Source organism: Chelonoidis abingdonii, chromosome 9, assembly GCF_003597395.2.
Source record: "Chelonoidis abingdonii isolate Lonesome George chromosome 9, CheloAbing_2.0, whole genome shotgun sequence".
Lineage (NCBI taxonomy): Eukaryota > Metazoa > Chordata > Testudines > Testudinidae > Chelonoidis > Chelonoidis abingdonii.
This window is the reverse complement of record NC_133777.1, coordinates 73,810,105-73,833,906: the sequence shown is the minus strand read 5'-3', so window position 1 is coordinate 73,833,906 and position 23,802 is coordinate 73,810,105. Positions and strand designations below refer to the sequence as shown.

The 23,802-nt window shown below is 45.4% G+C and overlaps 2 protein-coding genes across 3 annotated transcripts in view; both read right to left on the bottom strand.

The window, feature by feature from the left end:
- SV2B (synaptic vesicle glycoprotein 2B) overlaps nucleotides 1–23,802 on the bottom strand; it is a 769,788-nt gene that overhangs the window by 256,447 nt on the left and 489,539 nt on the right. The window lies entirely within an intron of this gene.
- The window catches only part of SLCO3A1 (solute carrier organic anion transporter family member 3A1), a 214,690-nt gene that overhangs the window by 15,992 nt on the left and 174,896 nt on the right, over nucleotides 1–23,802 (bottom strand). For both annotated transcript variants that reach the window (XM_032783005.2, XM_032783006.2), the window contains 4 exons: nucleotides 15,617–15,781; nucleotides 11,366–11,564; nucleotides 9,255–9,393; nucleotides 2,508–2,683 (listed from right to left, as the gene is read on the bottom strand). In XM_032783005.2, the coding sequence (XP_032638896.1) occupies nucleotides 2,508–2,683; nucleotides 9,255–9,393; nucleotides 11,366–11,564; nucleotides 15,617–15,781 (679 nt within the window). The remainder of the gene's footprint in view (nucleotides 1–2,507; nucleotides 2,684–9,254; nucleotides 9,394–11,365; nucleotides 11,565–15,616; nucleotides 15,782–23,802) is intronic.

Below are 23,802 nucleotides of genomic sequence, written 5' to 3'. Positions count from 1 at the left end.
TTTTTTGGGGTTGTTTTAGAAGTGGCTAAAGTTTTTCAGTTGAAACTTTTAAAATAAAAAATGGCTTTTAAATTTTTTGTTTGAAATGTTTTCCGTTAAAAAATGAAAAATTGTCAGTTTTCGATTTTTAATTGAAAAATGTGAAGAGGGAATTTTTTTCTGATTTGTGTGTGTGTGTGAAAGATACGTATCAACCAGCATTAATGTTCCTCCTTTTCTTCCACCTATTCTTGTATATTTAGGATCTTATCTAACTCCCACTGAAGTTAGTGTGAATTTTTCCATTGAATCTAATAGGTATTGGACTGAACTCTAGGGGTGTAAACTCTTCAGGGTTTTGACCTGTCTTAATTTATGTCTGTGAAGCACCTACCACACCTTTGGGTGATGGATAAATAATAACAACAATAATACCAGAGAGTCCCCAAAACGTCCTTTATGTTTCTGATCGCAGCACTGTTAGGACTTCCCAGAATGACATGAAGTTATCTTCCATAGTCTCCTTAGTTATCTGGTTCCAGGCTGTGTTGAAAACTTCAGTGCCTGAGATTACAGTGTGGACATTTAAACTAGACTTTGGGGTGTGCAAAGAGCCAGATGTCCTGGTGAATCCTCTGAATATGCCCCTGCTGGCTGGGCCAGGAGAAGACACTTCCCTGCTTAGCTGCATTCCGCACAATTGCAACCACGTCAGCCAGGAATAGGCTTCATTTTGGCTGCTTTGGGAGAGCTGGGAGTCCCAATTCAAACTCATCACCAGTAACATCTGGGCCCCTAATACCATGTGAGAGTGGTTTGTGGAATCAGTTGATTCAAACCTGTGGAGTGTCCAGAACACCAGGTGACGCTTTGCCCTTCACTGCCTCTTCTTCTGCATTTATGATAGATATTGGTGGTTCTGGTGGGAATATAGTTAAGAAATGACTTTCAGTGCTGCGAATTGTCAGTTTCAAAGAGTTGTGAACTGAAGTTTTCTAACGTTTCCTCTTTTCTCTCATGTTCTCTTTCCTATCTGGCCATTGGCTTGTCTCATTTGAAAATGCACATTAAGAAGACTCTATTCAGGATCCTATAAGTGCTAATAATTTCTCTCAACAAAGAACCCTTCAAGCCTCAAATTACCTTTGCTACAATATTGATCGCTGAAAATTTGATTTCCGTTTAGCTACTGTAGATGCCAGGAGAGAAATGAACTAGTAGGTGGAATATCTCATTCTATACTCTGCAGGGAGACATGACCTCGCATAAGAGAACAGCCTGAGATCTACTCAAAAGTGTTTCTAACACAGACCCTATTGATTGAACTTTATTGGAATTTTCCAGGACGCAGAATGGATCTGCTTATTACACCTCCGATTAGAATAGGCTGTAAGAATGGCCTGGACGGATGCAGTGATTCTGAATAAAGGCAAAGTTAGATACGCACGTGCATCTCAGGGGGCAGATAGATATGTGTGTGTGTAGCTACCTGGAAGGTCTGTGTGTGGAAATAGCACACAGTAATTCAGTTGGAGATGATGCTTTTGTCTTTTTATGCATGTTTGACCAAATCCAGAGATACTGAGCATTTCTAATTCCCACTGATGTCAGCATTTGGGCCAGCATGAGAGTTTTCGCTGCTGGTGATGTGTGCATATTGTCCTACACCAGCCATAAATCGATCCATAGGCCTTTTTGGAGTTGATTTTGCAGCCTCCTAGGATCTCTAGGCTCTCTTTCTAAAGAAGTCTCATGAAACCACTGCCTGCAGGTGTCACACAGTTGCAATCCTGACACCTGACTGATTTTAGTCTTAACAGAAGGGGAACTTTCCTGATTTCCTTTCCACTTCACAGTTTCTAAACGGATGGGGAGAACAAAGCCTGACCTTTTCTTTTGCAGCATACCTGCATGGACCCCTCCTTACCAGATTCACAGCCCTCCTTGCCCCTTGAGCTGCACAGAATCAATTCCCTTATCCTTTCCTCAGGTCAGCATTAGACACTGAATTAAGTGGAGCTACCCCAGCAATGAATGTGGTCATGCTGAACTTAACAGAGACCTGCATAGACAAAGAGACTGATGCATGCACAGCATCCAGCAGCTACCATTGTGCTTGGGATGCTGAGTTCTGAAACTCTGGCTGCTTCTTTCAGGGGCCTAAATGGGAGATTAGCACATAATAAGGGACCTGTTTTTCAGAGGGCTTGAGACCCCGTTGAAGCCAATTCAGTGCAGCTGGAAGTATAAGGGTGGGTCATTTTGTAGTCTCACCCGCCCCCCCACTCAAAGCAGGTCAACTCCTGAGATTTTCTGAGTGTCTGTGGCTCCTGTCAACTCCAAAGCTAGTCAGAAGCACTCAGTGCTGGGAGTCCATCCTCCCTACTGGCCCATGGGCAACAATGGTCCCCCTCAATCCAGAGCCAGGGGAGGAGCCCTTCAGTTTTCAATGAATCTGCGGCAGCCTGATGAAAGAAGCAATGGATCGAGAGCCAAGCAACTCATCAGATCCTCAGCCCAGCTCTTACCTGATGAGTATGATAACTGACGGCGTCTGCGCCATGGCTCCAATCATGCTGCAAACACACATCACGCAGAGGAATGTCAAGAAGGCCTCTTGGCAACCAGGACTGGGGCATTTTCCGTGCATCACTGTAGCGTTCTCGGCTGGGACCAAACTGAGGCATGAGCAGCCAGTGAGATTCTGGAAGGCAGCACAGGGCACGGGGGTTAAAGGAGAACAAGGCCCACTTTCCAAAACAACAGGCACTTCACAAGAAGGAGTTTGCCAACTGGCAAGTGCGCACCCTCCAGCGATCAATTAATTAGTCACTGTTAAGTCATTTGCTGAGCTGGTTTGGAAAGGCTTTTCCAGCATTCTACCGGCAGCGTAGCTTCTCCTCCTCCTTGTACTTTGCTTCCTGTCCTTTCACATCTCAAACAAATGTGTCCATAGGAAAATTACCACCAAGTTGGACCCTCGTGAAAAGAAGAAAGGAAGGCTCTGTGTACCCGCATCATGATAAAATATTGCCATATTAAAATTACAACTACTTCCCAATATAGCCCTGGCTGTTATAATTACCTCAGAGTGCATTACACGGAGGCATATTTCCCTGTTGCAGGTTCAAATGCCTCATTCTGGTGCCTTGAATGACGGCAGGGAGCGTACCAGGATGCGTGCCTACTTTCACAGTGAGGTAGGTATCAAAGGGAAGGTGGCAGACACACTGGTGATTATGGAACCAACTCAAGGGTATTACAGGGCTAATAGATGCCATCTAGTTTAGAAGGATTTGCACAGAACTGAAAGCTGCAGTCAGACAAGATAAAGTTTATCAATATGCGATCAGAAGCAGGAAAAAGCGACTGCATTCCCTTTGATCTTTCCTGCAAGCACAGGACATCAAAAGAGGCTTTGTTTTCCAGTCACAGATGTTTTTGTGCTCACTCCTCCCAGACTTTCTGATGGCAGGGATGTCAGCACAATTAAGGCACAGAATAATAGCAAGGAATCCCTTAATGACTACAGAGCAAAACCGATCATAAATGATTCACTTCTTGTCTGTCTTTGCAAGGCTGCTAGGCTTGCAGGTCACATTCATATAAGAAAAAGGAGCACAAAAATAAAATACAATACAATAAAATAAAACCTCCAAGGTTCAAATAGAAATTCCTCCGCTTTTATGTTGGGGTTTCTTTAGGGCTCCACACTAGCACATGTTCTAGTTCAGTGCCTCCACAGCCACAAAGATCCGTGGGGACCCCAGTGTATTCTTTCTGATATTGATCTCTTTCTCTGCATGGGAGTCGAAAGCATTGCCTTCTAAAATAACTGCATGGAGTACGGCGGACACAAAAGCCTCAGAGCTCGGTGAACCTAGTAACGTTAACGATATGACTGCAGGTGACTATACGGCTGGCAGGCAATAATGAATGTAAAGAGGCCCTCTCTCATCAGTGACATGGCCACCTGAAGGCTTGTCTAGACAAGGACAGATAACACCAGTGTAATGATATCAATGTAGTTACACCAGTGCAAAGTCCTAATGCAGATGAGCTGCACTAGTGTGACTCATCCTGGTAAGTTAACAGAGTAAACCTCAGCCATGCAAGCCCTGCACAATGCATCTCCATGAGGGGGGTTGCACCAACGTGCTCAGATTGCAATAACTATCCTAGTGAAAAATCCCAGCATAGACAGGGCCTATGTTAACTTTGCTAGCCCATCTGTTATGGGGATCATAGCAGGGCAGTTACCTGCTCCTGCCCTTAGGGGTTTAAAACAGCCAGGGAGGAGGGCTGTGGAAGGGCAAGACGCCTGAGCTGATTGGGAGGAAGCAGGCTCAGATGAGGCCATGCCCCAATCAGGGCCCAGCTGGCCCTATAAAGGCTTGAGCCAGGATCTCAAGCAGACAGTCTCTCTCTGTATTCAGAGAGAGAAGGGCCTGGCTGAAGGGAGCTTAGCCAGGTATCTGGAGTGGAGCAGGGCTGGGGAAAGGTCAAGGGAGCTAGGAAGCTCCAGCTTAGGAAAGCCCCAGGCTGCAGGCCTGGTAAGGCCTATTAGGTACGGGGTTGTAGGGGCAGCCCACAGGTAGCCAGAGGCAGCAGGTCCAAACCCCTTTGTCTGTGATGAGTGGCTTACACTGCAGTCTGCCCCACGGAGTAGGGGCTAGATGATGACTGGCAGTAGCTCAGACTGAGGCAAGGTGGGGATAGTGGATGGAGGTTCCTCAAGGAGGGGACACCCTGAGTCTGAGGGGTGTACGCCCAGGGGGATGCACCCCATATAACGGGGCACCGAGTCTGGTAGGGACATGTGGGCCAAGCAGCAGCAGGACACTGGCCTACAGAGGGCGCTCTGGAGGCTGGATGAGCTAATTCCCCGAGACAACCAGCAAGAGGCGCTGCAGAGGTGAGTCCCACATCATTTACAGGGATGGCTGACTGTTCGGGAAGCCAAGTGGGTCACATCCCTATGCTCTGAACCGGCTGATCATTCCATATGACGTATATACAGCTGGAAGGAGAGACACATATCTTCTGTGCAGTTGGCCCAATTCTGCTCTTACTTATGTGAATCCAAATCTGATGTAACTCTGCTGAAGACAACATAATTAAACTAGAATAAAGCTGGCATGAAGTCAGAATCCAGTCTCCATACATTTATGGTAAGTAAAGGGCTAGAATGTGCTTTAGTTACTTTAGAGAGATTGACAAGGGACTGTATAGTAACTGGAATTTGATTTGGCCAGGAATCCTCCTGAATGTTGGCAATTCAGGTCAACAAGCAGTTTCACCATTCATAGGGAGCTCATGGCATATCCCCTAGTCCCTGTGCGTCTAGCTCCGTTGCCTGATCTTTCTCCCCTCTGTACCGTGCACCCGAGGTATTATTCTAAAGTACTGCAACGTAAATAGAACTGAATGCAACAATTTTTTTGCTGCTTTTCTGAGTTCTTACCTAGTAGACCTTTGATCCTTTGTTACTGACACCATAACATGTGCTATAGTAACACAATGACTTCGAACACTGACTTTCATCCTCTTCTATGAAGAGGCAATATTTTGCTACATGTGCCAAATTGCTATTGATTTTCCTGGACTACTCTGCAATCCAATCACCATTCTGTGGTAAATTCATCTTTGTCTTTCTGCAGCTCAACAGCTCATGCACCAGGAACGAGATTTTTGAAAGCGCACGTGTACAAAATTTGCACACCCAGGGGACTCAATTTCCAGTGGAAGTTATGTGTGCAAATAACCCATGTTTTGTGGTTTTAAAAACCTGGTTCTAATTGGTTAGGAACAGGCTGGTATTTTGATGTGAATCCCTAAGACTTCAGCGCTACAACATTAGATTTGGAATTCATATGCCCCCAGCCAAAGGGGAAATAGAAAAACAACACCATGAAACAAAATAGACATATGGACAATGGCTTAACTCACAAAGGTCACTGAGAGCAGAGGACTAGCTAGAAAAAGAATTTGCTGAAATGAAAGTGCCACCCTGCGCCCCTTTAGCAATTATAAATCCGAAGCCTCTCTGCAGACCAACTTCATCACAAAGAACAATGGCATTCATATGAGAAAGGCAAACTGGAGAAGAAAAGCAGAGATACATGACTGGACACATACAGTACAGTGCAGTAAAGTTAAATAAAATATTTGGAGAATTGCATGCCCCAGTAAAAAGCAACTCTTGGCTCATCACACGTATATAATAGCCACAAAATCCTCTGGACAGGCCATTATCTGGATTATGGGCTTAAAGCCTGGTCTGACAATTTGATGTTGCTTCAGGGCTATTACATGGCCAAACTGGTCCATAATTCTTGATAATGCCCTTTCCAGAGGATGCTATTGCTTCATTAATTCATGTCCAAAACCACTACTTCGAACAAGCCAAGATGATGGTGCCAAAGAAAAGGTTAAACAGGAGAGGGCAAGTGGAAGGGAAGGAAGAGAGAGGGAGACTTTTGCTGGATGGGTTTATGATTATGGCAGGTTAGCTCTGATAGTTACATAGTAGAGAGACCTGAAACAATTCCTGGAGAGAGAGTTTGAATTTTCTTTACCTTGTTCATTACTAAGGAGCAACAGGTTTGCTTTGAGCAATGCAGTATAAACGCCACTTTTACATCCTGCCACTAGCTAGCATTATTTTTTTCCTTGCCAATGAATAATTTGGCACATCAGAAGGATGCTTCTTTCCTACTGACACTTTGCTCTGCCCCAAAAATTCTGCTGTCAAAACAATCACATTGGAGTGAAGTGCTGGTTGTAATGCAAATGCCAGAGGAAATGCACGAGATTAACACGTACAGCTTCTGCAGTTTTGCCTGCAATGATCCAGGATAAAATTATTTTCTTAGCTATAACAAGAAGATCCAGGAGTTGGCATCAGGCTCTCTCCTTTGCTGATAAGCACTTTGGTAGCTCAGAAGCCATTTCATTCATCTCAGTAGAATGCAAACAACTCAGGTGCTGGAGTGGGAAGCCAGAAGTCAGGGTAGTAAAAATTGCCCATGTAGCACCTGCCTACTGACGCTCTCTGACTCTCTAAAGATGGCCGTGAAGTCAAAGTGCCAATGCCACCGCTCTACAGAGCAAGGGAGCTAATGGAGACAAGATTTCTGTTCAGCAGCTACAGTGATTCTTCACTTGTTAGTCGGGAGCTTTTGTCTCAGCTTCCTGGCATCTCCAGGTCCATTAGGCCCTTCAGGGAAGGAACCAAGGCTCTACTACGCACCTCACCATCTGGGTTTGATAGCTCCTCTCTCTCTTTTCCTAAAGCACTGGCCTGCTCCTCCCGCACATCCGACGGCAGCACAGCAGGTACGTCTCTGGACTCTCTATCTGTGCGTATGGCACAATGGAGAAGTGGGGATTTACACTTCCTGCCAGAGTGTTTTCAGACTAATCCAAACTGACCACACGTGACAGAATGGAAAGGAGAGGCCGAGCTTTGAGAATATCAGTAGGGGGGTGGGCAAGCCAGGGGAATGGGAATGCAGTACAGTCTCGGAATAAAGAAGGGCAAAGCAGATCAGGGCTAATTGGATACAATGAGCTCTGCTGTTTCAGCAGCCATGAACAGCCACTCTCATTTAATAAGGCCCCCTGTGCACAGAAAAGTGAGGCACTCGGAGTTCCTCAAATGGATTTTTGGCCAAGGCTCTTTGTGATCTAGGCTGTAGCTCTCTACGGATGCGACTAGCCACGGATTCCCTTTCACTCCTGCACTGACTCTTTTGCAGCATCACTCTTAACACACTAAAACTTTAAGAATTAAAAAAAAATAATGAAAGATCGACTCAAGATATCGTAAGAGATTCCTTATGTTAACAGTTATCGTAGGAGATTCTGAGACCCCAAATAGCAGGTCTCCTTCACATAGAGAGAGTTTGCATTTTTTAAATGAAATAAACCAATAGATTTTAAGTCTGGGATACAGAATATCCATGGCTATTAATTTCAGGGAGTTGCTGGAGGCCACGTTCTTCATTTGGCCCCCTGCTGTTGGTGTTGAATCAGAGAGAATAGGACAGGAAGTGGGTGAAAGAGGAGAGGAAATAGAAGAAATGGAGGGAAGGAGAGCGAAGAGGAAATGGGGAGGGCAGCACAAAGGGGACAGCAGGAGGGAGGGGAAGAACAAGGGCAGGAGAAATGGAAGTGAGCAGAAAGAAGAAACAAGATGTCTATATTAACCTGCCGGTAACAGAACCCACTAGTCCCCATGATGGGACTAGACTCTGCCACAGGCTGGTTGGTCGGCCTTCGAGTTGTGCTCTCTCTGTTTCGGTGTCTGACTGATTTGCATTTGCAGTAGGAAGAGGTGGGTCAGCTGATTTTCATCACATAGCAGAAGCCAGATGGCAAAAGTGGCAAGTGCAGACTGTCCCTTAAGAGTTTCAGCTCTGCCTATGGTCTCCCTTTAAGTGATTCTGTCCATGATGTGGCTTCCCACAGAGCCTCAGCTATGGCTGGGCTAAGAGGAGACAAGCTTCACATGTGCACCCAAGAGCACAGCATCCAATGGATGGTGTAGTGGGAGGAAGGGAGCTCCCTCCTCACTTAGAGATGATCCCTTCGGGCCATGGCCAGAGCTAAAATGGCATAATAAAACGAGGTCCTCAGTTTCTCCCATCCTTAGGTGTGAAGACGCAGCGAGGCCCTTCATAGTTAACCCTCACCCTACCTATCACGTCTCATTCACGACTGAGCTGTCACTGCTCACCTCGGATTGGCCCCTGATACCAGCCTCCATTGCCCACATGTTACATTTTAAAACAAGCACTTTTGTGCTTTCTCCCATCCTGCCCCCTATGCTTGGGAGGTGCAAAAACTAACTCATGATCCTCCTTCAAAGCCCTCCTCAGCTCTCCCGGGATGCGACACCTACAAAAACACTTGACAACGGTCAGGCTGTTGGTATGCATAGACCACTGCCAATCACTGACTGATGTGATTTCCTTGTGCTTCCCTGTCTGTATCCATCTGTTGTCTCTTGTCTTACACCTAGATTGCAACTCCTTGGGGGCGGGGGTGTCTTTTTGTTCTGTGTTTGTACAGCACCTTGCACAATAGGTGCCTGATTCATTGCTGGGACTCCAAGGTAGTATGGTAATCCACATAATTATAAGAAGAAGAAGTCGTCAATCTCTGGGGCCTTCAGCCATTCTCAGCTGTAAATGAATGACTCTTACTATGTATACACACTAACCTCTCAACCACACACGGATAGGAGATGTTGAGTAAATCACGACAATTACCGTGCTCCTGCAGCCCGCGAAGCAGGCAGACAAGTAGGTGATCCCATCTGCCCCACAAACTGGAGTGAAGGAATCGGTTTGGCATTCACAGTTGTTATTGCAGGGGGAATATGGGTCCAAGGGCAAGGTTGGAGCTGAGCTGCAAAAGAAGCAGAATCAGAAATGGATGCACAATGCAATAATGCCAGCTGGCTTTTCTGAGAAGCGTCACACAAAGGGGGCTTAGCCAATCACTGCAAACCTAGGGAGAGAAGGGTGGGTGGGATGTTTGGGTGCCGGCAGAAGGAACCCGAGGCCATACACTCCTTCTGTGACTGAAATACATTGAGGTTTATTATTTCCGGCTACCACTATCTCCCCAGGGTGGCTCAGGACGGTGCTGGAAAAATCTAATGTGAAGTTCTGTGGGCTTTGTCTCAGCCCTGAGATCAGACCTCCAGGACAGGAGAGGCTGTATTTATCTAGCACAATAACAGCAAGCTGAAGACGAGCTGATGTTTTCATCCTCAAAGAGCCACTGTCCCATGTTGAGAAACTTCAGAAGAATGCAGAATCATTCTATCTGTGGTAGGACCCAGCTCTGCAGGGTCTCCTGAGTCCTAACACCTGCCTCAAAATGAGTCTCATCTGCAGCCAAGCAGCAAGTGGGAAAGCACCTTTGGCTCATCATACAGGCCCCAAATTTCCAAAACTGCCTCGAGTTTGACTCCTAAATCCCCATTTAGGCCACCTCAGTAAAAGCACCCAGAGTTTCCCTAGATTTCAGTGGGATAGGTGAGTGCTTAGCACTTGCAAAGATCAGGCCGGAGCAGCTCCACTTATTTCAGTGGATTCACGCTGCATTTACACCAGCCTACATAAGATCAGAATCTGGCCTCGTGTTTCTAGCCACTTGGGTCAGTTTCAGTTAAGCTCAGTGGAATTCAGCTCTCAAACTTGTTATTGTTCTGATTCCCCTCCAGGCACTTCTATAGAATGGGCCCAATCCAGCCATAGTGGAAGTGGGTGTCTCTCCACTGACTTCAGTGGAGTCCTCCCCACTTGCGTCGGGAATGCATTTACTGTAACGATATTACTTACTCCTGGAGAGACAAGGTGGGGGAGGTAATATCAATAAACAGAAGTTGGTCCAGTAAAAGATATTACCTCACCCCTTAGGCACCAACTCTGTGGGTGCACCGGTGGCTCCACTGATCAATTCCTCCTCCTTTCACCTCCACCCCCGCCACGGCAGGCTCTAGGCACCAGCATTCCAAGCTGGTGCTTGGGGCAGCAATCTGCAAGGGGCGGCAGTCCCTGTTGTTTTCCCCCAAGCACTGTGCTGAATTGCCACCATGGGCGGCTGGGGCAGTCCCTGTGCCCTTAGGGTGGCAAGTGTGTTTCCGCAGTGGCGGCAATTTGGCGGCAGCTTCTATGTTTAGCTGTCCGCGGTGGCTTCAGCTAAACATAGAAGCTGCCGCCGAATTGCCGCTGCTGTAGAAACGCACCTGCCGCCCTAAGGGCACACAGACTGTCCCCGCCGCCTGCGGCGGCAATTCAGTGCACTGCTTGGGGCAGCGAAAACTGTAGAGCCAGCCCTGACCCCCGCACCTCCTGCCTGCTGGCTGGCCCCACCAATCAGCTCCTTCCCCTCCCTCCCAGAGCCTCCTGCCCGCTGCGATCAGTTGTTCAGTGATGGGCAGGAGGCGCGGGGGGTGGGGGGTTGGGGAGGTGCGACGGTGGGGCGCACTGAGGGAGGGAACAGAGGGATGGGAAGAGGTGGGCCAGAGCGGGGGTGGGAAGAGATGGGGTGGAACTTTGGGGGAAGAGCTAGAGTGGGGGCAGGGCCTGGGGCGGAGCACCCCCAGGGAAATGAGACATTCGGTGTCTGTGCCTCATCCACTCTGTCTCGCCGACATCCTGAGACCAACAGAGCTACATCAACACTTCATACAACTTAACCCTAGAGGCACTCAAATACCAGTGATGGATGTGGTATACAAACCTAGAAAAACAGAGAAACAGCACTGATAAGAGCAGGTTAGTTTAGCTAACACTGCTGTGCTATACTTTCTGGGCAGTATCATAGGGCTGGAGGTGGGAGATGCAGTTGAAATCCTCTCTGTACTCACTTGTTTCCATAGGGAACAGTAACCCCAGCTACAGGCCCCGTATCGCAGCCCAGGAATAGGAAAGAGACATAGCAAGCTGTGGACACAAGGTTAACGAGCATGGCCATCCTGATGGCTCCTAGAGCAGACAGGCTGAGCTTCTTCACCAGGAGACCGCCCAGGAATATGCCCAGACATGCACATGGGATCGCTGTCATCCCTGCAAGATGGAAAAAGAATCAGGAAGATGCACAATGAGAAAGTGGGAGCTAAAAAACCACATTGCATATTGAAGCATTTTATTAGATCAATGACTAGATCAGTGTGCTAGTGACAGAGGAAGTGCTAAAGGCTCAGAGCACCCACTAGATGCTTCTCCATTCATGTGGGTTCTCCTTAGGAGTGACCATGTGAGACTTCAGGTCCCAGAAGCTGTTAGCACTCACCTGTAGCAGAGTTGCTTCCTCCCTGGGATGATGGAAAGGCTATAGGTCATCGCTCCCTGTCTCCCTGCTGCCCCAGCCAGCAAAGAACTGGTCCTCTGCAGTGCTTTGTCCAGGCAGTGGCTTCTCCACTGATTTTCCCAAAGGAGTCTAATTCACAGTCTAATAGAGCTCGTGCAAGATTTCCAAAAGTGACCAGTGATTGTGGATGCCCAACATGAGACGCGTTCAAGGGGCTTGATCTTCAGAGGAGGGGTGTTCAGTACTGTCTGAGAATCAGGCCTCTTTATGAAATCTCAAGTTTGGTACTCAAAATCACTAGTTGCTTCTAAAATCTCAGACCCTCGCTTCAGAAACATTCTCACAATATTCAGCCTCTTTTTGCTCACCTTCATCTCATCGCTGCTGGTCATACCCAAGACCATTCTGCAAGAAGGTCTCTGGATTCTGCAGCAGGTGGGAAATTCTGCAGCAATTTCATTTAAATTTAAAAAAAATGGAGGTTTTCAATTAGTTCTGCAGAAAAATGCATAATAATCAGGACAGCAGCCTGCGTGCTATTCCTTTGATATTCAACCAGACTCATTGTAAGCTGTCAGTGTTTGATAGGTCCATGCTAGGGGCCCATTTGGATGATGGTGATTGCAGGTTATTAGGAATCAACACCTAGATGCCTTAACCGGGTGCTGGGGAAAGGACGACTGTCACAAAGAAAGCCCTGGGACTTTGTGGGGAAGAAGTATCAGGAGCAAATGAATACAGAGCCTGTGTTTGTATCAATGTCTTCCATGTACAGGACGGAAGAGGAGAAGCACAGAGAGTGCCGGGGCAGCAGCAGGATGGCTCCAAAAGAAAATGTTGTCAGAAAGGTGACTAGGATTCAACAGCTGGGCTAGCAGAACAACTGCTTGCGGCTCTTTTGTTGCCTGTGTTTCCAATTTAACACAGGCCAAATTGCAGGGGAGATGGGAGCTCAGCTGGGGAACTGGGCTCTCCATCTTAAACTGAGAACAGAGGGGAAACTACAGTTACAGGCAGTTACAGGGGCAGCACTTGGTCAGACAAGGAGCTCTGCTCCCTTGTTCCCGGGTTTCCAGCATAGCATTGTAGGCAGCAGACTGGTGTCTCTGCTTTAGGTGAGGAGCTTTAAGGACTATTTATGCCCTTGCTGCAAGAATGAAGAATATCATTTCTCACAGAAACAACTGATTCTAGATAAAACAACTTCTGTGAGCCTTGGGGAAGGGAACATGATTTAGAGCAGTGGTTCTCAAAGCTGGTCTGCCGCTTGTGCAGGGAAAGCCCCTGCCGGCCCAGGCCGGTTTGTTTGCCTGCTACGTCCACAGGTTTGGCCGATCACGGTTCCCAGTGGCCGTGGTTCGCTGCTCCAGGCCAATAGGGGCGACTGGAAGTGGTGGCTAGTATGTCTCTCAGCCCGTGCCGCTTCCTCCAGACCCCATTGGCCTGGAGCAGTGAGCCATGCCAGTGGGAGCTGCGATCAGCTGAACCTGCAGATGCGGCAGGTAAACAAACTGGCCCGGCCTGCCAGGGGCTTTCCCTGAACAGACGGAGGCCCAAGTTCAAGAACGACTGGTTTAGCCCTTCCCTAAAATCACTGATATCTTTTCACATCACCACCCCTTAAAATATGTATGAAAATAAGAAAAAATATGAGGAGGACATTATTTCATTTAGGCCAAAATAGCTTCCCTTTCACATATTTTTCTTATTTTTGTGGCTGAACAGGCACCTAGGACAACAGCCTGTATAACTGACACATTTTCACTATGTAGCAAGTATCCTAATCTCTGAGTTGGTGTGGCAGAAGGCCTCTGAGCCAGGAATGGAGACAGCCGTTTAGTTCTCGGGTGGCAGTACAGGTCAGTACAGTCTTCAATGTGGCCAGACCAGCATGGACAAAGATGATTATGTCTTTCAGGACATAACTGCATAGTTTGGAAATGGAGACCTGTACAAGCCCTTCCAGAGGTCGGCACTGACCTGTTGCATGACTGATACTTGACAAAATTACCGTACTTAGTGACAGACATTGGTGGGTGGGGGATGTTATCTCATTCAGTCGTACAATTTTTCAATTGTTCAGACTACTACTTTTTCAGCATTTCTTTTATATTCACTTCTAAGGATAACAAATTTCTTACTAGAATCGGGGGAACCATTATTTCTAGCAGCCCTTGCTGTGATCTGAAGCTGTTTCTTCTGGCTGGAGTAATCTGAATCATACCAGATGCTTTTACCTTTTAAAGGTAAACATGACCCTTGTTGGTGGTTAGGTCATCCTGTAATTTTTCAACGATCTTAATAAATGTTACATTGACTTGTGCTGAATCGCTAAAGTGCAAAAGCTTGTTCTTTAAAACTAACAAATCACTGGATGAGAGTTTCTTTCTGATTTAACTAATGTATTCATCTTAATTTGCCTTGAGTTTACAGCTTCAAAATTAGAAGTAATGCATAATCTGCCAGAATTCATCTGGGAAAAAGTGGCTGGAAGGCAGAAATTCACTTGCAGGGGTTGGTGACAATTGTCCAGTTTAAAAGCCACTAAAAAGTTTGAGAAACAAGACCAGCTAAAATCAGAACTGTGATATAATCAGTAGCACGACTCCTTCTAGAAGAGGTGACTGTAAAATGACCCTGCAGATGATCATCTCCTCTACCACTTCAAATATAAAATGACAAAGTTTATGGCCCAAAGAATTTCTTACTGGGAGAGATGGAAGCAATACTCCTTTACTGAGTTAGAGGAAACCTTTACAATTTCCTTATCCTCCACACCGAATTAGGCGTTTAAAGCTCCCAAAAGTACAAAATTTGCTATTGGAACCTTTTTCATAAACCAATCAATGTCCATCAAGCTCTGTCCATACAGATTCATTATACAAAGGAGAGCCCAAAGGAGGCAAATAAATATTCAGAGCTAACAAAATAGATTTAGCTGAGAAACTAATACTATAGTCTTGGAAATCAGGGTTATCGAAGGCATTGACATGCTGGTTATGACTCTTCATTTGGTAGAAATGAAAAGGGCCAGCCCACATGCCAGTCTAACCATGCTTAACATCTCTTCTCAGAAGGATTCAAAGCCCAATAAAGAAAAGGACTCCTCCTTCATGAACCAAGTTTCCTGGAGGAAAACTAAATTAAATTGAGACAAATAATTCCTAAAATCCAATTCCTGGGATTTATTTTTCAGGCCTGTAATATTCTATGAGGAAATTTTGCTAGAAATGTTACAAGAATCCTGATCAGGCCCACTTTGTCAATCCACCTCCCTTTTTAAGTCTTCAACTGAGAAACTGTCATGAACAATGGCACCATTAGCTTTGTAGCCAGTCCTAATTCTCCCTAATTCTCTCTCTCTCTTCAGCCCTCTGAATGCCATCTTGGTCAATTCACAGAGGGCCACATTTTCTAATTTGGGGCAAATCATTTTTGGTGTGCCAGAGTTTAGACAGCTCGAGTTTGATTTTCAGAAGTGCTGAGCATCCCCGCATAATCAGTGAGTTCAACTGCAGTTGTGAGAGCTCAGAACATCTGAAAATAGGCCCTTGGTGTCTAATTTTGGGTTCCTAAAAGCCAAGGCATCCAAAATGAGAGGATTAAATATATATATACACACACAACCTCTCCAGGACCTGTTTTCTACTCTGTAAAATGGGGATTCTAACACACTCTCTCTCTCTTTCTGTATACCCACTCATTTCACAGAGAGCTCTGAGATCCTCAGGTGAAAGATCTTCACGTGGAAGGCCAACACATTAGAGACAGCAGAGGAACTGGGTGGCCGGTTAATGTGGTTACTTACCCAAGAGCTGATTGGCTGATGAGGTGGTGAGGTTGAACTGCTGTTCCAGGTACTTCCCCAGGAATGCTGCAAAGCCAGCGACCACAGCAATCTCCATGCAGGCAGCAAGTATGATGCAGGTGAAGACAGGATTGGCCAGCAAGTGCTTTGTTACTTTAGGTATCACTGCAACAGAGGAGAAAAGACATGCTTTCATGAAGGTTCTTCCCATGTGCTTGCCCAGAGGCATGAGATGCTTCTCTTTTCTTATGTGGGACAAACCCATGAGTCAAGGGCAAATTCTACATCCTATGTAGAAAAGGGGTCAGGCCCATTGTAACCTATTGGAATTTAGCAACATCAGAGCAGAAAGGTTAGCCCACATTGAATACTGATGCCATGAAAATCCTGACCAAGCACCAAATGTCACTTCAAACCAAGAACTATCACAAAGGGAGCTGGTTCCCAAAGTCATTTGAGACCCCTTACAAGAAGCCAGCATCTCAAGAGATTTCCAGAGTCTATTGTTGAGCCACAGTCCTGCTTGTGAAGTTGAGGAGGCAGAATTTTCAGCCCAGACCTGGGATACTTTTAATTAAACACACTGAAAAGCCTCCAGTGACGAGCTGTTTAATGGCTTCATCCTTTGTAAGTCAACTTTTCTGCAGGACAAATAACTGACTGCCCCCCCAAAGTGGGACATCAATATGTAAAATGAGGATGTGATGATGCTGTGAAGTCACCTCACAGGACAGGGCATAGTGACATCATCACTTTATCTGCTAGCAGAATCCCATGTGAGAGACAGAGAGAGAGAAAGAAAGAATTGAATGTAATTTTGTGAGCAGTGCTGGTATGATGGGCCTGGAGACTGAGGTCAGTAGCTGGGCAAGCTTCCTCCTCACACCATCATCCTCTCTATGCCTTCCCGGGTATGTCTACACTGAAATTGGGAGGTGCAATTGCAGCACATGTCAGCATACCCAAGGTAGCTTTGATCAGGCAGCTCACTATAAAAAATGGTGTAGACTCAGCAGCCAGGATGGCAGCATGGGCTAGTTGTCTGAATAAAATCCCATCACAGAACTTTGCTGCCTACTGAAGAGGTTAGCCCGTGCCGCTGCAGCTACTCTGCAATTTTTAGCGAGCTAGCTTAATCAATGCTAGCTCGGGCACACACTTACCTGTGCTGCCCTCATTACAGTGCAGATATACCCATCCTGACCTGGAGGAAACTTCCTCCTGTGGCTGAGTGAGGAGATGGGTCTCCAGAGCCCATTTGGTCCTTGATCTCTCTGCTGGGACAGCAAATTAGCAATAGCTGATTTTGCCAAGGTGGATGTGCTTTAAAGTTCTTACGTAAAACAGACCATGAGACTGGGAGAGGTGCCACACAAACAAACGTGGGTGTGTGGGACTGTGCACCCAATCAGCATTTTAATGACCTCGTGATGGGAAAAGGGGGCCCTCTGTTGCATTTTCTGTCTTGCCAACAAAAAACAAACTTTTTCTTCATTTTCCATCTTAACTTTGTGCAAAAACCTGCCAGCTTGGGGAGTGTCATGATATAGGGATAACAGTCCCTCTGACGAAATCCACTTCTAGCTACAGACGCACCGTGGTGCACTGCAAGTCCCCATGTTTGGCCATGGGCATGGAGCCTGAAAGGCACAGAGATCAGGCAGAGGCAGCCACCGCGGAGCCAGAAGGAGAAAGAATACTGAAGAAAGGGATCTGGGAGTTATAGTGGGTCATATACTAAATATGAGTCAGTGGTGTAACACTACTGCAAAATAAATAAATAAAAAAATCAGCAACAAACATCACTGTGGATGTAATAACTGGAATGTTGTAAGAAAGACACAAGAAGTAATTCTTCCACTCTCCTCGGCACTGATTAGGCCTCAACTGGAGTGTTGTGTCCAGTTCTGGGCACCACACTTGGCAAAAGAAGCAGACAAACTGGAGAAAATCCAGAAGAGAGCAACAAAAATGATTAAAGATCTAGAAAACATGACCTACCAGGAAAGATTGAAAAAAATGGGTTTGCTTAGTCTGGAGAAGAAAAGACTGAGACAGGACATGGTAACAATGTTTAAGTATGTAAAAGTTGTTACAATGAGGAAGGTGATAAATTGTTTTCCTTAACCACTGAGGACAGGACAAGAAGCAATGGGCTTAAATTGCAGTAAGAGAAATTGAGGTTGGACATTAGGAAAAACTTCCTAACTGTCTGGGTGGTTAAGCACTGGAACAAATTACCTAGGGAGGTTGTGGAATCTCCATCATTGCTAGTTTTTAAGAATAGGGTAGACTAACACCTGTCAGGGGTGATCTAGATAATACTTAGTCCTGCCTCACTGCAGGGGAGTGGACTAGATGACCTAACAAAGTCCATTCCAGTTCTACATTTCTATGATTCTTTCATTTCTTCTGTGGGGAAAAAATACCAAGAGTGCCCTCTGATTCCCCGCTTCCTTCTCTATACCTCCATCTGCCATCTTCCTTGTCCATCATTATTCCATCCAGTTCCCGTGTATGGGGAGACTTTGGCAAACCAGTAAAGTGCCTGAAACCACTATGGCTTATTGTTAAAGACAGCCTAGTCAGCAAACTGTTAAAAGCAAGTCTCAGCTTGACCAGGGCAGGAGGGAAGGAGGTTTTGGGTGCCACTGAAAGGGCATCTTGACCTGAGTTAAAATTGCTCATACATGCATTTTCAAAGAGTAGGATATGCCCCAGGAATGTCTATGGAGGTCTCAAGGCTGCAAGATCTGGAAAAATCCACACCTGGTTAATCAATAATCAGAAGGAACCTCTTGCTTGAAACTGCTTACTTAACAAGGTTTCTTTAATTACTAATGTATAAATAAGGAGGAAAAGCTTGAGACAGGTGGGACTCGTTTCGGGACTGGCCTCTCCCTCTGGATGCATCTTCTGTTCCCCAGCATCAGACGGGCTGCTGCTGTATCACTCGAAAGCCACACTCAGCTTTGGTAGTTATCAAGGGTTAGGGGTGTTTTACTAACTTGTTGCAGATGTGTGTAAGTGCTTGAGACTAAGTAAAGTTTAGCTTTAAGTGAAAGCACTCTTGTGTTGTCCTGTTTGTGCCAGCCATCTATCCGTCGGACAGCCATGTCTCCCCTGATTTATTTCCTGACACCTCCTCGCACAGAGTAAAGTTACCAAGAGCTTTGAGTTGAAAGAACCCTGGGTAACACCCGCATTAGCTGGTGTGTGTCACAGGTACTTGGGTCAAAATACACCTTGAACTTCTTTTCTTCCTTTTTTATTTATTTTGCAAAGTTCAGTCATAGGCAGAGGTAGATTTTAGCTGCTTTCACTTTTTTTCTGTAGTATGGAGAATCTCTCTCTTTCACACATACACACACACAGAAACTCGCAGCAGAGACTTGACAGCTGTGATGAACTGGGCTTCACTCTCCTGGACACACCCCACCAAATTCACTGACTGGGAACCTTGTACTAAACTGCAATTCACACACTGAGTGATTAAATATGCTCACTCCATCCCCATGATCCCCTGGCCCCTCTTTATCCATGAAGGCCTGAGATCCCCTTGGCCCTGTTTCTCTATTTCCAATAAGCCAAACACGAGTTGGGGAGCAGTTACCATACAAAGGGAAATCTGGCTAATGAATCAGATAGCACATTTTCTACATCAGCGAGCATTCTAATTATTCCAGAGATAAGACAGCTTGAACAGGATGGAATCCTAATACAGGCGAGAGCCTTGCTTTATCTTAATACCTGGTGACTAATTTCTCCCTGAATTAAATGTGAAAATCATTTAGTTTAAAAATTCTCTCTCTGAAGCGCTGGTAAAGCCTCAATGGGCCTTGTTTGCATTTTAAAATATTTTCCCCCTCATTCTGCTCTGCATATTAGGCTCTGGCAGCCAACTGATTTCTCCAGTGCACACCTCTGTTTTCTCGCAGGTTTTTCCTTCTTTTTGCAAAGTTTAATAGCACTGGGCAAATGCAAGGTCTTTGTTAACACTCTGCTTGGGTTCCATTGGTGAGACTATAATTAGCTCAATCTGGCCCTTTGCAAAGGGCTATTTCAGTTTCAAGTCCCTTTCATCACAATGGTTTTCCATGCTAAACAAAATCCTTGCTTCCTGAAGATTTACTGGACATAATGAATGTTCAGTGGAGACAGCATTTTTCAGATAGACTGAAAAAAAATTTCAATCTCACATCAGTTCCCAATAGCCACTCTGCCGTCTCATTCAGCCCTTTGGTGGCCATTTACTGAATTTGTCCTCTTAGCAGAACTTGGAGGAAGAAAACAAAGCTGAGCTCAGAGAGTCATATTTAATATGTTACCATCTATTGTGCCTCTGGAGTTCAATTAGTAAAATACCAATGATTTCTTAAAATGCTGGTTTGCTCCAGCTCAAAGGTAAAGACACAAAAAAATCTGATAGTTTTTTTTACAACAGCAGGATACCTTTTAAAATGATGGAAAAATATATCTCAGAGAGTCATTTAGACACTCTTCATGGTCAGGGCCAAAGATACCTTGAAGGACCAAGGGTGAAGGCTTTATCTTGCACTGTACTGGCTTAGAGAGACCCAAGATTATCTTGCACTATCAGTTATCTTGTACATCAGAGGCAGTCTGATCACTGGATATGGGACTGGATGGAGAGGCAGGAGACCTGGGTTTATTCCCGGCACCACCACTGACTCATTGTGTGATGTTCGGCAAATCATGCCACTTCTCTGTGCCTGTTGCCCATCCCACCCTTTGTCTAGTTAGGCCATGAGCATTTTGCGGTAGCTACTGTCTATTATTGTTGGTATATACCGTGCCTAATACAATAGGGATCAATATCAGTAGGAGCTACTGTAACATAAAATAGAAATAGTTCAAAAGGGAAGAGGACAGATATCGTGCAGCCTACATCTTCTCATCAGTAAGGTCTACATCATTTCCTTTAATTTTGCACAGGAAAGATAAATAAATTGGAATCTGTCCATAGAAATATATCTCCTTTCATCACAGCTCTGCCATTTGCTCAGTTTGCCATCTGCTGCTGGTGAAGGTGCAACACTGCCTGGGGTGAAATACTTTTGGGAATGAAATTAAAAGTTGGCATGGAGTTTTAAATCCCCTACTGGAAGGGAGGAACAAATGTTGTGCTTGTGGCTGTCTAGAGTAGGGTGCAGAAGTGAGCACTTTGATGGAGAAGGGCTAATCCATGTGTAAAGCTGGATAAGTGTGTCCATGTACTCTGTAGCTGATCCACAGTGGCTACTACTCCCAGCTAAGGCCTTGGTTCAGAAAAGCAAGTATGTGCTTAACTTTATCATATGGTCAAGACTGGTCAACTTTACTGGGACTTAAGCACATGCTTAAGGGCTCTGCTGAATGAGCACTGAGTTGTTTAGCTCACATGGTGGACAGTTGTACTTTGGCCTTAGTTTCAACTCCTACTGATAGCCAGAGAGGAGGGGTTTGTTGCATGCAAAATAGACCAGGAGTCTCAGAAGAGAATCTATCAGCCAGAGCAGATGTTGTGAAGGAAGAATCACACTGGGACACTCAAAGGAAGTAACTTATCAGTTCATGTCCCTGCTGCTATCACCAAATACCGATACAGTGGAAATAGATGTCACAAGAGTGATTTTTGCCATCACTACAATATCTGTGTCTTTGATCTCCAGCACAGTCATAAATGCCTGAGTTTCTCCTCACTATGAAATATTTAATTCAAACTCTTAACAGAACTGAGCTTTCCACTCTCAGCCATTCGCTTCCCTCAGACCCCTCCCCTTCCTTTTCTTATCATCTCCGCCCCCTTGACTTCTCTTCTATAATATTCCATACTCCTTCCAGAATCAACCACAAGGGGGCTGATTCTCAGAGGTGCTGAGCAGCCCTGGCTCTAGTTGTGGTGGCATTATGGGTGACTGACCCTTCTGACATTAAGACCTTCAAAGTCTTTATTTCCAGTGAGTAGCTTTGATTTGCATCTAACCAGTGGAAAATACAAGGGAATAACCTCCTTATACCAGGTTTAGCTATTCTCCAGAAACAGCAAACGACAATGATTGCATCAATGTTTGAAATTAATTGTTTGGGACACTATTATCATAGGGGGCCATTTTTCCAGTGGGCGTATCTTACGGAGACATGTTTTCAATTTACAGCAAAGGCACGAACATAGAAAGCATTGAGGGAGAGGGGTTTAATAGCCCAATCTTCCTACAACAGTGCAATGAGAAGGTAAAATTAGATGTGAGCCTAAGACCCAGTCCCAAGCAGTACACATCTTGTATCTGAATAGGAGACACAGGCAAAATATCAACTTGGCTGCAGGGAAAGGGAAGAAAAGGAGGCAAAGAAGATGAAGAAAACATCTCATGGAAAGAGACAGCTCATAAAAAAAGAGAAGATGGAAGAAGCAGAAAGACATCAAAGATAATGAAATTTACTTTAATATACCAAGTTGTACAAGGCCTTGAGTAAAATTCATATCACAAAGGGCATGAAGAAATCAGATGACACCACCTCAAATGGGTTTCTTGTAAGAGACATGGGCTCGAAGCAGCTACAAATATTCTTACATTGCTGTGTACTATGAAAAAGATAGCTGGTCCTTCTGGTCTATTATCCTGCCTCTGGCAGTGGCCTTTATTTGACTCTTCAGAGGAAGATGGAAACCTCCCTCACCCCTATAAACATACCTAGGCAGTCAGCTGTGCAATACCACCTCATGGAGACAGATTCTCTTCCAAATCCCGGCTGCTGATCAGTTTATTATGCCCTGAAGCATGAGGTCTGTGAGCCCTTGTAAATTAATCATAGCGAGTGACATGCAGATGCTGTACTTGAGAATGGTGAGGAAAGAATTTGCAGATAGAGGTGATGCTCAGACAAAAGCTCAAGTCACCAGGAACTCTGCTACATGATGAGAAACATAAAAGCCTTCTTTGACATACCCCTACCTAGTTCAAGAAGCTACAGCCAGCAACTAGGGATGCAACTTGGGGCCATGTTGCATCACTTGCATTTTTGTGCTGAGGAACTAAGTCTAGTTAACAGGTCTGGAGACTGTTCGTACTGCCCCTTTTCCTACTTCAGACTCCCTCTGTCCTCTTCTCCCACCCCCAGCTCCATCTATGCTGCTTCCTTACGCCTACAATGCCCCCCTGTCGTGGTGCCACAAGCTCTAACCCTCTCCTCTTAATCCACAGAGCCCATCAGGGTTGCCTTCCCACCCTACTGAACAGTTGAAATATTAGGATTTCCTCAACATTCCTTCTAACAGGCTGCTGAGACATTAAATATCTCTACTATGTGATGGCCTGGAGCCAGATCCTGAGCGATGCTAAATCAACAGGAGTTTCAGGGTGCTCAGCCCCTCTTAGGATCAGACCTCTGGTACGTTAGGAGCTTTAACTGTGTTTGATGTTGTCTTCTTAGAATCATAGACTATCAGGGTTGGAAGGGTCCTCAGAAGGTCATCTAGTCCATGCTTTGAGCAGGACCAATCCCCAGACAGATTTTTGCCCCAGATCCCTAAATGGCCCCCTCAAGGGGTGAACTCACAACCCTGAGTTTAGTAGGCTAATGCTCAAACCACTGAGCTATCTCTCCCCCATGACTGTAAGCTTCTTGGGGCAAGAGCATCAAACACTGGGGATGCACAAGGAATAAACTGATGAATAATAGTCATCAGGTGCTCATTAGAAGACTTTTAGGCCATAACCCCCCATTCATCTTTACAGAGTGGCTTTCATCTTGGGGCATACTAAGGGGGATCATTCTAAACCATGAATCCATTTGTCACCCAGAATCTTCCTTGCTACTTTAACAAAGATATTTGGCAGGGGGTTTCAAAGGCATCTAGGAATGAAAGGGAATTGTGCTATTTAGCTTAACAAAGAGAAAGTTCAGGGATGACTTAATCCGCAACACAATCCAATGGCTGGAAGTTGAAGCTAGACAAATTCAGACTAGATATAAGGCACACATTTTTGACAGTGAGGATAATTAGCCCAGGAACAATTTACCGAAGGTCAGGATTCTCCATCACTGGCCATTCTTAAATTGAGGTTGGATGTTTTCCTAAAAGCTCTGTTCCTGGAATTATTTTGGGGAAGTTCTATGGCTTGTGTTATACAGGATAGCAGACTAGATGATCACAGTGTTCCTTCTGGCTTTGGAATCTATGA